General features: G+C 51.8%; 2 protein-coding genes across 2 annotated transcripts; one reads left to right on the forward strand and one right to left on the reverse strand.

The window, feature by feature from the left end:
- Positions 1 to 1,630: 1,630 nt before the first annotated feature.
- Positions 1,631 to 6,751, forward strand: TRIVIDRAFT_196508 (uncharacterized protein; the record flags this gene model as incomplete). The annotated part of the gene is made up of 4 exons (XM_014094427.1): positions 1,631 to 1,743; positions 1,854 to 3,590; positions 3,621 to 5,030; positions 6,610 to 6,751. The coding sequence occupies 4 exons, from the start codon at positions 1,631 to 1,633 to the stop codon at positions 6,749 to 6,751; spliced, it is 3,402 nt and encodes a 1,133-aa protein (XP_013949902.1).
- Positions 6,752 to 12,517: 5,766 nt separating this feature from the next.
- On the reverse strand, positions 12,518 to 14,596 carry TRIVIDRAFT_64402 (uncharacterized protein; the record flags this gene model as incomplete). Its single annotated transcript, XM_014094428.1, has 2 exons — positions 12,518 to 14,421; positions 14,500 to 14,596. The coding sequence occupies 2 exons, from the start codon at positions 14,594 to 14,596 to the stop codon at positions 12,518 to 12,520; spliced, it is 2,001 nt and encodes a 666-aa protein (XP_013949903.1).
- Between the last annotated feature and the right edge of the window lie 42 nt (positions 14,597 to 14,638).

The following is a 14,638-nucleotide window of genomic DNA, read 5'->3' on the forward strand; positions in this document are numbered from 1 at the left end:
TCCATGTCCCCCCTTCTCCATACCTCCATACTCACCTGCAGTTGTGCCCGTGCTCTGTCATAATATCGCTTTTATCGCTTTTTACAGTATCCGCCCATCGAATCGAAGGTGGTGTGAAAAGCAGCCTCACGTGATGCAATTGGGAAAAGGAGCGCCGATTGATTTCTGTGCCTTGGGCTAAAAAAAGAAACAGCTCGACGGGAAGGGGAAGGGCGCCAAGGCTTGATTACTAGCTGGATAGCCTATCTGTCTCTATGGGAAATTAGGTTGCTGCTATTGATAGAGTGCGATTTCATGCGGCAGCCATCGACGATGTGCCCAGATTAGGGGGGAGCATAAACGAGAAGGGAAAGAGACTAGAAAGAAAGAAGAGAAGGGAGAATACAATACGAAAAAGAAAAGCGGCTACCAGTTTTTTGCGAGTGGGCGGGCGCATTTGAAATCAGCAGCTAAGCGTCAGACTGTAAGACTACTGCAGACAAACAGAGTGGTCGATTCCATGCTATCAACGTCCCCCTGTCCATCGGTCAGAGAGAGACGGATTCTTGCGTGAAAGCGCATGTCGGCCAAATCCGTAGTTTGACAGCTAAGAATCTGCCGTGGGTGCTCGTGCGCGCAGTGAAATATGCCGATGAGGTGTAGACTGCGCAGTAGAGTGATGCTCTAGGTAGGTAGGCATCGAGGATGCTGGCAGAACTGACAATGCAGTACGTAGATATAGCGGAAAAATTACAGGTACCTAAAAAAATTACAAAGAGAGAAGAGAGGGGAGAATGGAAACAATAATGATTTTGTTTCAAGTGTAGAAATCTTGCCTTGATTGCTTCTTCAACTTTGCTGCCTTTCTTGTTTTTATCCCCTGCTTGGATCCGTTTTGGTAGCAACAGTATTATGGAGAAGAGCTACGATAGATACAGGGCCTGCTCCGTCAACGAGTGGGTACAGTACGCGGATGGGCGATGATGAAAACAGACTCAACATTCTTTGGCGAGACATCAGATGTCATCTTGCTGCCCTCTTCCCTCTCAATTTACTCATCATCTGATGGATGTTAAATATGGCTATTACTAACCAGTCTGGCATCGGTCGAATCAGCCAGCCTCAATCCGTCAATCCGTCAATCCTAGCGCTTCAACGTTCCCCTACAGGTGCTTGGTCTGCGCTGTAATCCTGCCCACCCTCTGCCTTTCCAGGGCTTCTATGCCGCACTAGTGGCTCCACTAACATCGGGAGCTCAGCTTCTAAAGACAGGGCCTAATCCCACCAGCAAGTACCAGTGACTCCCGTGCAGGTGCGCGCGGCACTCCATCCAAAGTATTTGCACATGTCATGTTTGGCGTCCATGCTGCGACTCCGTACAAGGTACCTATACGCACCTTTACTTTTCAGGTGCCTTGCCTCGACACTTGACTAGAGTCTCTCAGCCACGCTTCCTCCACCTCATCGCCGCTCCTTTCCCGTTCCTCTTCTTCTCCAATCCCTTCTCTCGTTCTCTGTCATACCGACTACAGACTCTCTCCGCCAACATCGTGACTCGTCCCAGCTGCCCAGACAGCAAATCTCCCCCCGCCAAACTCCGCTGGACATGCCGTATCGTGTATAAGCAGCTGATTGTTAGTGGAGCAGCGTCATGGACGACGCCGAGGCGCCGCCAGAGGCGCGGCGGTTGAGTATCGAAAAGGTGCCCATCGTCCTCGAGGCGCCGCCACCATTCGACGGGCTACCAGACGAAATCATCGAGCAGTGAGCATTTTCTCCCCTGGACGGCAGACGAGACTCCCAAGGGCGAACAAAGCAAGGGCGGAAGAGCGCGAGGAGGCGGAAAGAAGAAAAATCTGACGGCAGCATCACAGGATACTTCTGGCGACAGATCCCAATGGCTTCGCCTCGCTGATGACGCTCAACCGCAAATGGAGAGATGTATCACAGCGCCCGCACCTCTACCGATACCACCTCTCACGATGTCCGACATATGCAACGTCCCATGCCAGCTTGCCGTCCGCCGATGACGAAAACTTGCCCCGTCTGCGGCGCCTGTTCGCCAGGGAAGTCAAGCGAAACCTCTTCGATTCCTACGTGCGGCCGAGCGTCACCATTATTAAACTCGTGTCCAAGGCCATCAGCTCGTCGTCATGTCCGGGAGGAGAAGGCATGGGCTTCACCACGTCCCCAAATGGCCACCACGTATTGGCGTACAACTCATCAAGGATGTACCTGATAAATGCCCAAGGATCGGGTATCGAGATGAAGCGCGAGTTCAAGATGCTGCGCCGCCCGGTATCGGCATGCGTCTCCAACGATGCAAGCCTCTTGGCCGTTCTTTCCACCGAGATGCAAGTCGACATTTACGATCTAAAGCAATCTCCACCCAAGCGGAAGCAGTCTATGATACTCGACAATAACCCACGAACCATTGCGCTGTCGCCTTGCGGCACTGTTCTCACAGCAGCATATGATGGAGGCATTGAGGTTCAATCGCTAACCCGTGGAGCGTCTTCCACAGAAAGGCGCGCGGTTAAGTGTGATGCAGTCGATGCGTTGGCCTTTTCCTTTGACGGCACGCAGATTCTTGGCACAACATTACATTCGTCTCCACCGAGCACGGTCGTCATCACTGCGCCGTACTATGATCCCGGCGCCCTTGCCATGGACGAGAGCGAAGAAAACCTCAGCGCAATGTGGACTACATCCATCCTGTTCCCTAACTCGAGTCGAGACTGCAGCCATGCCGTGCTTCTACAGGACGGTAGCCAGGAGGAGGCCGCTTGGGCATTCGCATATGACCGTAGCTTCGAGACCTTTCGAGCCGTCCGGATTGACGACCTTAGAAATGGCACCACGTATTTTACAGGCCCGGTGCCCAAAACAACCTCGCAGGCCAAGTTACTTCCTTGTACGCTGCCTTCAGCTACGTATCATGGTGAGTTGGTATCGGCGTGTTTTCACGGTAGCGAAGTTTGGATTTATGGCGTGCCTGAGGACTTGACTGCAGTGCCTGAAGCTGCATCAACCACCGACACTGCATCTGGCCTGGCTCGTAGGAACAGCGCTCAGAGCCATTCTTCACGATCGCCATCGACAAGGACACAGGAAGTTGCTATTCCCACAGCTACCACTGGAAGGGTTCCCCAGTGGCAGATTTTGTGCGATAAGCTGAGGAACAACTTCGTGGCGGGGCACCAAACTTCGGAGCTTATCGGCGTGAGCAATGTGAAATGGGTTTCTGGATTCGGCGATACGCCACTCAAGGAGAGGCTCATTGTCACTGCCTCTGGAGTGGCAGGACCCAGGCTCGTCACCGAAGACGAGGACATGGATTTTGTCGATGGCGGCAGAATCGCTCTGGTGGATTTTGGATATGCTTTCACCGACGGAACCAAGACTGAGATCACCATTGAGGTTGGAACTGATGATGCCGAGGTACTTGAAGAAGAGCAGCGCGATATAGAAACCGAAGTCGCCATTGTGCGGCGAAGGACGGTAGCCCAACGTGGAGGGAGGAGAGGGGGGAGGAGAACCAGCCTGATGCGGACTGCAACAATCGCCGTTACTCCCACCTCTGCTACCGGACCGGGTAATCATCATATAGTGTCGCCCATTTCGCCTGTATCAACAAGAAGCAACGAGGACGACGACCCCCTAGTACCAAGGACATTGGGCCGCAATCCTGGTGTAAACCGCCCAACCATACAAGAACCCATCGATGACGACGAGTTCTTGTCGATTGAGGAACAAGAAGCCATGGACGCCCCCTATGCACACTCTAGCCCGCGCTCAGGGACAACATTGCGCCGGGCAGCTACAGTCGCCGCTGCCAACCGCTTACTGAATCCTCGAACAGCTGATGGGCGCCCCATAGAGTACCGTCGGGCTGACGGTAGGAGAGAGCATCCTCACGAGAGTGATGCCGATAATTGGGAGCCGCCGCCACCTCCGTACCAGGCCGAAGATCCTGGAGACACGCCTGCCTTTCTGCGCGGTCGCGCAATTCTGGCACCTGCATCACTCCCGGGGCAAACGCGACAGTATCTGGCAATGCCACCACCTCAACACCCTCCGGCAAGTCACAGTGTTCCACCTCAGCCGCCCACTCTGTTGATTCCACCGAACTTATCGTCGGTCCCGGCTCATGGGGCTAGCCATCTCAACGACCAAGGATTAAACCATATTAGATCCGCCAGCGACTCAACCGTAGTAAGCAGGCTACGAGTGGATGATGAATTGCATTTACCCCTGTCAAGCACGTCTGGCCCGTTAGATCATGAGGACATATACGACGTATCTCCCCCGGCTTCACCAATGAGGGTTCGGAGTCGAGATAGTCAGTCCATGGCTACTTCTCAGGATTCCATCACTGTCACGCCGCGACCAACGACTGCAACATCGAGCACTTCGGTAGGGGTCTATGAAAGCAGCCCAGCGACTGTAGGCCCTCTGGTTCATCCTGAGTTCGACTTTGGCGGGCCGGGTCTTGGATTTGATACGTCTTCAATTTCAGCGATAGACGCCACCAGCGCCTCTAGTAATATTGTACGAAGGCTATCAAATGCACAAACTTGGCCATTAGTATCTCCATCGTCTGAAAGTAATGCAACGCCTTCTTCCTACACCGCTGAAACAATGCGATCAGTCTTGCCACCGGCCCCTAGCTCGGACCAAATGGCCAGGCTGATTCGGAGGGCCAGCCAGGGAAATCCTCTTAACCTAGCAGGCAGTCTGCTCTCGACACATGACCAGCAAATACAGCGACCACAGCCGGTTGCAGGCTCACTGGCTCTAACCGCAGCAAATGCGCCTCATCTTGACATTGATCAACCCCTGATCATCAGCACCCCCGGTGGCGTGGGAGGTGCTTTTGATCCCCCAGGGCGCAGGACATCCCGCCGCGGTGATCTACCGATTGTAGCGCCTGTGCCCAGAAGGCCTCGCGCAACTGGTGGCTCTGCTGCACCTCCCACGGTAGAGAGGCTGGAAACCATTTCTACTGGTCGTCCGGAACCCATACAGCCCAACAACCTTGTCTTGCCGACGTGGATGAAGGGACCCCCAGCCTCGCCTGGCCGGCAGCCATCAACGGTAAATAGACGGCCCAGTCGAGCCGAGAGGAGCGCGGCGAAGAATATGCGCGACGCTAAGAAGCGTGGGTGGACAGCCAAGAAGAAGAAAAAGGAGGCTCCCAAGCCAGTCATTGTGGAGGAAGACCACAATGGCAGTATCTGGATGGATATGGATCCTCCGCCGGCCCATGATAAAGACAAGAAGTGCAGTGTCATGTGATGAATTGGTTTAACATTGCTTTTGCATTTTCGAATTCCCGCGGCCACTGTGTTTTTTCAGCGGAACGGTTGGCTGGCATATATATATAATATCTAGTAAGGAAGCGGGCTTGTAGTTGTCTGTCAGTGTTTTTTTTTTTTTTCCTTTTTTCCAAAGATACTCTCTGATTTTTTCGTTGGATATCGTCAAAACAAGATACCGGGTCGTCTACGCAGCAACTTTTTGCTTTATTGGATTTCTGTTTTTTTAGTTATTTTTATGATGGGCATCTATCATCGGCATAGCGTGTAGGAAGCAGAAGAGAGAGAAGAGAGAAAAGCGATGGTTTTGCGTTGTCTTTGGGGGTCGTTTTGTTGTTTTTACGGGATTGGATTTGAGCGATAGGTATGCGGATATATAAGAGAGGGATGATGTTGCTTTCCTTTTTTTTTTTTTTTGTTTACATATATGCGTACAGTTGCATTCGTTATTAATGTATGGCGATAGCATGACTTGGAAGAATATGTTTTTGATGCGTGTTAATACCACCTCGATGCTTATCTCATAGCCAAAAGTAGCTCATTTATACATGTGACATATATGTGCTTGCGATTCTAAACGCTTTTTCATTCTGCAGAGTATACGGAGTATTAAAGCCAGCTATTACTATCGCAGACTACCGCCCAGACACTGTCCTAACGAAGTTGTTATTCCTTCCAATGCTTCCCTCCCCCCCATTGGTATGACGATTTTCAATCCACCCAAGTATCAATCAAATTAAGCGCCTCGCCACCGTCTCCGACCACCCATAGCCCTTGGTATATATACACAAAGGAAATGTATATCGTTAAAAAATGGATGCTTTGGATCCATGGTATCACTCATTCTTGTTAAACAAAAGAAAAAGAACAAAAAAAAAAGACCTTTTGCCTCTCGTTGCCGTATGCACAATTTTATGGAGGAGACGATTAAAACAAAGGGAAATATCGAGAGAAACAAAAAGAAAACCAGACCCAGAACAAAAGCAGAAGTGCTTGTAAATAACAAAAAGGAGAAAATAACTCATGGCGTAGAATTTGACCAAATGATGAAAGGGAAATAGGAGATATTATCGGTGTCATATTCTGTTGTTCATCGGAGGGCCGAGGTACGGCGCTCCCCTGTGTACATCGCCGAGCTGAGCTTCGACCATGAGGTCTGTAAACGTTGTGGCGTGCGTCAGCCGCTTATCATAATCATAATTGCTGTTCATCATGATTGGGTCGGCAAAAACGTCAATGTTCTCACCGCTCTGCTCCCTGGGTACGTTCTGCGGATAGACTCTTGTGCTGGAAGCCTTCATAGCTCTTATAGGAGCCAATCGAGATCGAGACTCAACGACACCTGTGCGCGCGTTCCGTTCATCGTCCGAGATAATAGACCCCTCAGAGCTCGTAGGCGAGTGGTTCGAAGGACTGGGAGAGCTAAAGGGGTTTGGAATGGAAAGACGCTGTGATGCACTGGTGTGGTTGAGAACAATCTGCGGCGGCCTCTGGCTGATGGAAGAGCTGATGGAGGGGCTCTTGCGGATAAAGTCGGCGCGGTACAAGTTTGGCTGGAGGATAGGATCGGAGACCATGATGCTAGTACCCTGAGGGCTGGGGCCGAGATGTTTGATCCTTCCAAATCCTGTCTTCTCGGGGTAGCCATTCTTGCTGCTGCGGTTGCGGCGGCGAATGCAGAGGAACACGATAGCCCCCAGGACGGCCAAGACGGCGCAGCCTCCAATGACACCACCAATGATTGAGATTGTCTTTGGGTTTGAGGACTTAGAAGATGACGATGCCGGCGCCCCAGAGCTTGCATCGGCCGTTGGAGAGGGATCAGGGGCGGATGTGACTAGTGGGGCAGTCGATTCTTCCGTTGGCACCGAAGTTGGCGTAGTAGTAACCGGCGCAACGACCAGAGAACTGACAGGTGTAGAAGAAGAGTCTGCAGAGGTTGGCGCAGCAGTTGCTGATGTAGCACTTGCTAGTGAAGTGCTTGTTTGTGTAGCAGTTGTTTGCGAAGGACTAGATGAGCGAGAGGCGCTCTCGGGAGAAATGCTCTGATCAGAGTTCTTCACGCACTGAGTGTTATCTCCAGAACAAGAGAACCCAAACGGGCAGCAGAGATTGGTGCCACATTTTTCCAACGAAACGTCAAAGACGCTCGTCTTGATCGGCGAGTTTTGGTTTTTGCTCGGGTCCTGCTGGCTCACATCGCAGGTGATGGGCTGGATCTTTTCGCAAGTCTCGCCATCAGGGCAGCACAACGCCGTCGTGTTGCCGGCTAATGGGATACATGAAGTTCCCTGAGAGCAGCAAAAGTTACTGGGCAGACCCGTAGGGCAAGACTGAGTATTAGCAGGGCACTGCGTGTCTCGAATGAAGACGGAGCCGCCTAAGGGCGAGGCTGAGACAAATGATGCCAATGCCGAGACCAGCAGCAAGAGGCAAGCAGACCGTGATGTGATAGTCATTGTAGTTTTGCCACAAATTCCAGCTGAACTCGTCCAAGTCGGCGATTATATGTTTTTTTGTTCCCAGTAAAGACACCAGGCAGCAGAGAGTAGGAGTCGGGGTCGATAAGTTTGGCTGAACCAGCAGCCGTATAAGCCACTGAATAGAAGTCTCTTAAAGAAGAATGAGAGAGAGGGGGATGGAACGCAGGACGAAAGTGGAAATTTGAAGTTCGAAATGATGCGTGAAAGAGAGTCGTCACGAGGTAAACTTGGGTCTCGTGAGTTGGATCAAAGAATAAGTTAAGTGTGCTCCAAAGACAAAGTGGCGCACATGTACCAAACAACGGGGGAAAGCAAGCACTGAACGGTTGTTAACGTGAGAATGAATGTAACATGAACAAGCAAGTAAGTCGAAGAAAAGAAGGTTGGGAGGCTGGAATAGAGAATGGAAGAATAGGTGAGGAAACTAGGTAGGACAAGAAACTCAGTCACGGCGGGTTATGAGAGACGAGAGAGAGGCCTCTGGACGAGGGCTACGATCCAAATGCATAGGCGCGCATCAGACGACGCTGGCGTGTTTAATCCGCTCTGGCGCGTCTCAGAAGCGGCAGCACTCGATTATCTCGATGCCTGGGCGGCTTGTTCACCATGTCGAGCATGAGCATGTTTCAAGGGCATTCCATTCTATTCTGCACTGCCAGCGAGTGAATGCAGGTCCGGCAGGCAGTCGAAACAATGGCCAAGTGGCCAGTCGACGATCCAGGACCACTCAAGATGCGGCCACAGGGCGCCAGTGCCACTCGACACACGCCCGAGCAGACAGGGGAAGATCGGAGGAACGACTGGAGATGCCACGTCCATGTCAGCATTGCCGTCGCAGTCATAGTGGTAGGGCATCGTAGTACGGAGCTTTTTCGCTTCTCGACATGGTGCTGGGCAAACGACTGGCCGGTAGACGACGGTAGACAACGGACAATGCGTCATAGCTTGTGAGGTTGAGGCACAGCTTTTGACAAGCTTTGGTGGGCTGGCGATGCAAGTTGGAGGTTACAAGTTTCAGGCTTAGGCGCGCTGGGGGAGGCGGTTGGCGCTCATTGGCCCTGGCGAGAAACAATTGGCTGTCGATAGGCGCCTTTGTTGCAGCCGCCAGGGCTTGATTGGGCGCCTACAGGCTGTGAGCGGCAAGGTGCAGGTCGCTGTACTGCGCCGTGCTGAGGAATCTGGGCGGTTACGGGTGGGCAGCAGAGTACCTATACCTGTACTGTTGCACAGCCAGAAGTCGGTGAACGGCACTGAGCGGCGGATGAAACAATTGATTGCTCCAAGACGGCGAAGCCAAACGTCAATTCACCGGAGCATTCAGTTTCTTTGTACGGACTATACACTGCGGATACTAAGATACCTAGTATTACCCATCTGCAAACGCTGGCTTACATACACAACGAGAGCACATGCCAGACCAGACCAAACCAAACCAAACCAATGCCCTATGAAACCAAACACTCGCTCCCTCGGCATCTCGTCAGAAGAGATGCCACTCCAGATACCACTCTGCGGTACAACCACCCCCGTGTATTACTGCAGTGTGCAAAAGGGCCTTTTATTTCCTTTCCTTTCTGCATTCTCGGCCATATAACAAAAACTCCGCATTTTATCAAGTGAAGGAAGAATGAGAAGAGAGAGAGTGAGAGATGGAACTACCAGGTATACAAGAAAGAGACACACAGAGATACACAGAGAGATGCACAGAGAGATTGCAAAAACGGCCCCCTTCCCCCCGGTCAGTTTGCCGTCTTATTAGTACTCTGTATCAAAACAAACTGTCGTCATCACCTCCCATTTGTTTTGTGTTCTTACTGTCCCTTGTAATATTCCCTCCATTCCCGCGCCTCGGTCGGAGACAAGACAAGCCAGGCCTCTACCGGTCCTTGTCCCTGTCCCCAGTACCTGTACTTGCACCACCACCCCGTCGCAGATGGAGCTGTACCTCGTACCATGTGCTACCAGGTACCTGCAATCCCCTTGGCGCTCCATGTTCCTGCGTCCTGCACTCACTCTCTCGCCCGTCACCAACAAAAGCAATACAAGCAATGCCCCCAGCATGGAGGATTGCATGTACATGCTCCCACCGGAGATGCCTGTACCTGTACAAATGCACGAGGTCACCCGCTCACTTTTCCCGCCCCCAAGCAAGGAAAAAAAAAAAAAGGGCCCAATGCCGAAAGTTTTTCTTCTTCCCTTGCGCTTTTGAAGCTACCCCTGCTCCTTACAAAGAAAAACCCCAGTTGGATCGAACCCGGCCTTTTCCCTGTTTCTCGTGTTTGTTGTTGTAATTCCGTCCTTCCCCCCAGGGTTGCAACTTGGCATTGTATGGCCGGTCTGAGTATTACTACACACCACCTACTCCGTACATACTAGATAGATATGCCTACCCATCATTGATTATTACACACACAAATTTCAATACGATATGCCTCTCTACTGTATACAAGCAACGGAACAAACCTCCCCGTATCGTAATCAATCAATTCATACCCATGACTTACACAAACATCATCCACCTACCTCCCCCATCAGTCCAAACTCCCGCCAGCATCCATCCACCCGTCGCCGTCCAAGCCCCCCGTCCCATTCTGGGCTCCCTCAAAAGCCAACAACCACGCGTCCCCGTTATACGCTGCTCCGTCCAGCTCACCACTTGTCCACGCTTGCGCTCAGCTGAGACTCACCACCCCATCTCTGCATATCAATAGTCCGGGGGCCATTAATATCAGGTATCTGTCGGGAAAAACGCCACCCAATTTGGGCCGCACCGCCACCACGCCACGCCCAAGTCCCGCCCCAACAACGCCTTTCCCGTGGTTCTCATGATGAGGAATATCAACAACAGAAAACCAATCATCCATGCCCTGTCGTTTTTCTTTGCTCCCTCCCAACCCCCGGTCTAGTAAAAGATGCATCGTTTTTTTTCTCTCTCCCCGGTCTCCCCCTCGCCATCTGTCGCCACATTGAAAAATCGCTAAGCTGCAATGCAATGCCACACCCCCCGTCTTCTCCTCACAGTACGTGAGCAACGACACGCTCTGAAAGGCTCGCTGTAAAGTGGCCACATTGACTTTCGGTTTTTTTTTTACATGGATTCAATGGCCTCTCGCATGCCTCTCCACGGCACAGTATCGCTCTGAGCGTTGCAATTGCAGCCCGTCCATGTTGTACACCCACACCCTCCACCCGCAGCCCCCCCCCCCCTTGTAAAAGTCGGGACTCGCCCGCAGACCTGCCGAGCAAGTTGTACGAGTATTATCTCGTCCTCCTTCTCTTGCGTTTTTGGCCTGTTCGCTTTTATCCCGTTCCCCATCTCAATTGCCCAGCCGCAAAACCTTACTTCTTCTTTTATCCGGTCAGCTGATACCTTTGCCTTGGCCTGGCTCGCTGCAACAGGGGTGCACACAAGAAAACCCAATCCGGCGAGATTCCGAATTTGACAGGCTATCTGAATCCCTACCCAATGCCGTAATTCTCAGTGTAAGTGGAGGCAGCATCTCGATAGTCGAAAGAAGAAAAACATGCCATCACTGTTTCCATCTGCCCGGCATACCTATGTGGACTTGCTCACTCTTTTTTTCTTCTTCTTCTTCTTCTCTCTTTTGCCCTATCTCTGTCCAAAAGTTCCCCTCTCCAAGGAATCGCTTCCTCTGCCTTCTCCCCGCCAATGCCACCCTCCACCGGTTGCATCTTGCATATTCTCACCCAATATTATTCAATATCCATAAGCATATTCAGTATGCAGTAGCCCGTAAATAGACCAATGAAAAGATCCATCATGTCGTAAATCGTATAAATATACACCCTAGTCAGTGCAATGATAGACTCAATTCATTGCCTATCCAACCACATTTGTGCAGAAATCAATGCAAAATGCAAGAGCACCAGCGTCGTCAGTTCTCACTATGCGATCCGCCTCACAGGGCTCATGGTCAAAACAAGTGCAAGTATACATTATGAATAGTCACAAAATTGATATTTTAGACTAACTAAATCATGTCTGTATAAGACGACATGTATCATCCCAATGGGAACTCCATAATTTCCCAAATCCCGTCCCTGATGGCCGCCAGCTTGCTCTCATCCTTTCTGTATCCTAGGACCCATACCCATGCTAGATGCTTCATGATAACCAGCCATGGAGGCTTTCCGTCCTCTCAAAGGCCTGGAAAAGAAAAAGAAAAATCCAAATACACACGTGTTGCGCCGAGCCCAATGCCAGCCTGGTATATAGTATAAGCATACTGAGTGTGATACCGCAAACTCGCTGTCCCACAAAGGGGAACGTGCAAAAAGAAAACCAAAATGCATCATTCGTCACCAGTCTGCCATCCAGGCAGAACATCCACGCAAAAATCTTCGTTAGTTCCTCCAAGTATTCCAAGTTATCCAAAGTGTGTCAAAAGTATCCAAGGCTTTCCCATATCGCACTAATCTCTGTTTGTTTAAAACCCGCTGTGAGCCCTGCTTTGCCTTGCGGCGTCCTCTAATAATCCCGTCTCAGAAGGGGTATATGTGTAAAAGGTAGAGATGACATCTCTCAAGAAAGAATCATAAAAAAAGAATGAAAATATAATAAGAAGAAAAAAGTAACATGAGAGAAAAGAAAAGTGGCAAATGCCTGCTTTGCCTTTGCGGCGGAAAAGGAAGAACATGGAACAGTGGCTGTTCAGACAGGCTCTTTTTGCTTGTCACACCTCAAAGACCAGCTTATAAAGATATGCCAAGTTTGCCTTACATGAGCAGGTAGTCCATGTTCTGCATCCGCATGAGATCTCGCCAGTGGAGATATGGCTGAGGCACGTCGGAGCCCGCGCTCTCGGGCGTGCCGAGCCTCGACAAGTTGTCGTTGTGAAGCCAGAGACCACGCAGCACCATGACCATGCGGCCAAAAGAGCCGCAGTTGGCCTGCTCGCCGAGCTGCGCAACGCGTTCCTCAAACAGGGCGCGAAACTCGGAGCCAGGGAGGCTGATGGAGCCGCACAAGAGGTAGACCCAGACCAAGCTGCGGTCAAACCCTTCAGGGCCCGACGGGATAAATCGCAAGACATTGGTAAGCTTATCAACCAGACCCATCGGCGAGTGCTGCTCGGGGCTGAAGCCAGGCACCAGACTGCACAGGTAAATGCGTGCGGCAAGGCGAAAGGCGGCTGTGATGTTCTTGGAAAGCTGCTTGGGCGACAGCGTGCCATTGGCATTGTAGGGCATCCTGGGCGTAAATTCATTGACTTCAGTGAGGCTGATCTGCTCACCAAGGGCAGAAACGTGCTGGCAGAGGGTGAAGTCATCCATGCCGTCTCTCTTGAGCGACTCGAGGCAGGCAATCTCAGAGATAAGGTACATGACTCGGTCTTCACAGCCCATCAGCTCACGCAGACCCATGTAGGGATTCGACTGAGACAGGTGCTTCTCGCGGTACGTGTGCGCAAAGGTAGGGGATGTTCCCTGCATGGTGGCGCCAAGGATATCAATCCAGGCGGTCAGGGTCATGTTGAACGGAGTCTGCGTCATCGGCGTGGCAGGGTCCAAAACTTGACGGGGGAGGTCCAGCTTGGTGACCAGGTTGATGGCAGCTTGGAAGTGCTGGTGCCACGCAATGTCAAGCAGCTCCTCGTTTGACGAGCGGCCAACGACACACTGGAAGAAGATGAGCCCAAGAGTAGCCTCGAGGATCTGCTGGTAGTTTTCATCGCGCTTCAGCGACTCACAGAGCGACCAGATAGTCGCGTAGCGGTGTCGCATGATGTCGTGGTCAATGTCCTCGCTGGGGCCAACTGACAGAGACTTGAGGTGCTGGGCGGCGATGCTCAGGCAGCAGTGCAGATATGTGTTGTTGGACTGCAGGGCAGGGAGAATCAGGTCTGACGCAACTGATCCATGCTGGTTCGTCTCCAGGATGGGGAAGATGGTTGGCAGGACGAACTGGATGAAGTGGTCAAACAGGCGCTGGTCGTTCTCATCCAACTCAATCTTGACCTGCCTGGAGTCGTAGGAAGGTCCGTGAGAAAAGTCAAAGAAGTTGACGTTGAGCGCCTCCTCGGCCAGCGATTCGCGGCGCTCCTCGTGAACCTGCTCAACCCAGCTTCCAGGCAGGCTGCCCGACTGCAGGATGGTCCCCGGTGGCGGAGGTGGGCAGTAAGTGCTAAAGGTGGAAACTTGAGACTCCTTCAGGGTGGGGATATCATTGATGAACATTTGTCGCTCCGTCTTGACATCAATCTCGTAGGGCGAGTAGGAGCCAATCATGAAATCAGGGGGCATTTGAGAGCTGTAAGAGGAGTAGTCGGCCTGGTGCAGCGGGCCGTTGAAGTTGAAGCCGTTTGAGAAGTGAGAATCGATGGATGCAGACCTGTTACGGTCCATGGGATCGGTGTATGTTGCAGATGAGGGCACGGAGTGTGAGAGGCCAGGGGGCGAGGAAGTGACAGAGGTTGAGATGGAAGCATGCGATGACTTTTCCGACAACTTCTTGCGCTTGATGATGCCCTTGATGTCTTCCTTGTGCTTCTTCCGCGCATCGTTGTTGCTCCACCACATGGGTCGCTTATATTCACATTGCAGGCCAAGGTGCTTGCATGCCGTGCAAAGAGGCGTGCCCTCGTCGCACTTCTTTCGTCTTAATCTGCAGGTATAGCATCCTAAGGAGCAGACGTCCGCGTTAGTCGAGACATGTCCAAATTCCAGTGCAGAGTGCCTCCGCGGTGTCAGTGACATACCTGTTCTTGAACGGCGGTGCATCTGTGTGCCACGTCGTGTAGAGCCATTGTTGGCTTTGGGGGCCGCTTTGGCCTTCCCAGACTGCGAAACGGCCATGTGTACGGAATTCATTGATGCTCTTGTCAAGATATTGTGGTG

This window comes from Trichoderma virens (assembly GCF_000170995.1).
Source record: "Trichoderma virens Gv29-8 chromosome Unknown TRIVIscaffold_92, whole genome shotgun sequence".
Taxonomy (NCBI): domain Eukaryota; kingdom Fungi; phylum Ascomycota; class Sordariomycetes; order Hypocreales; family Hypocreaceae; genus Trichoderma; species Trichoderma virens.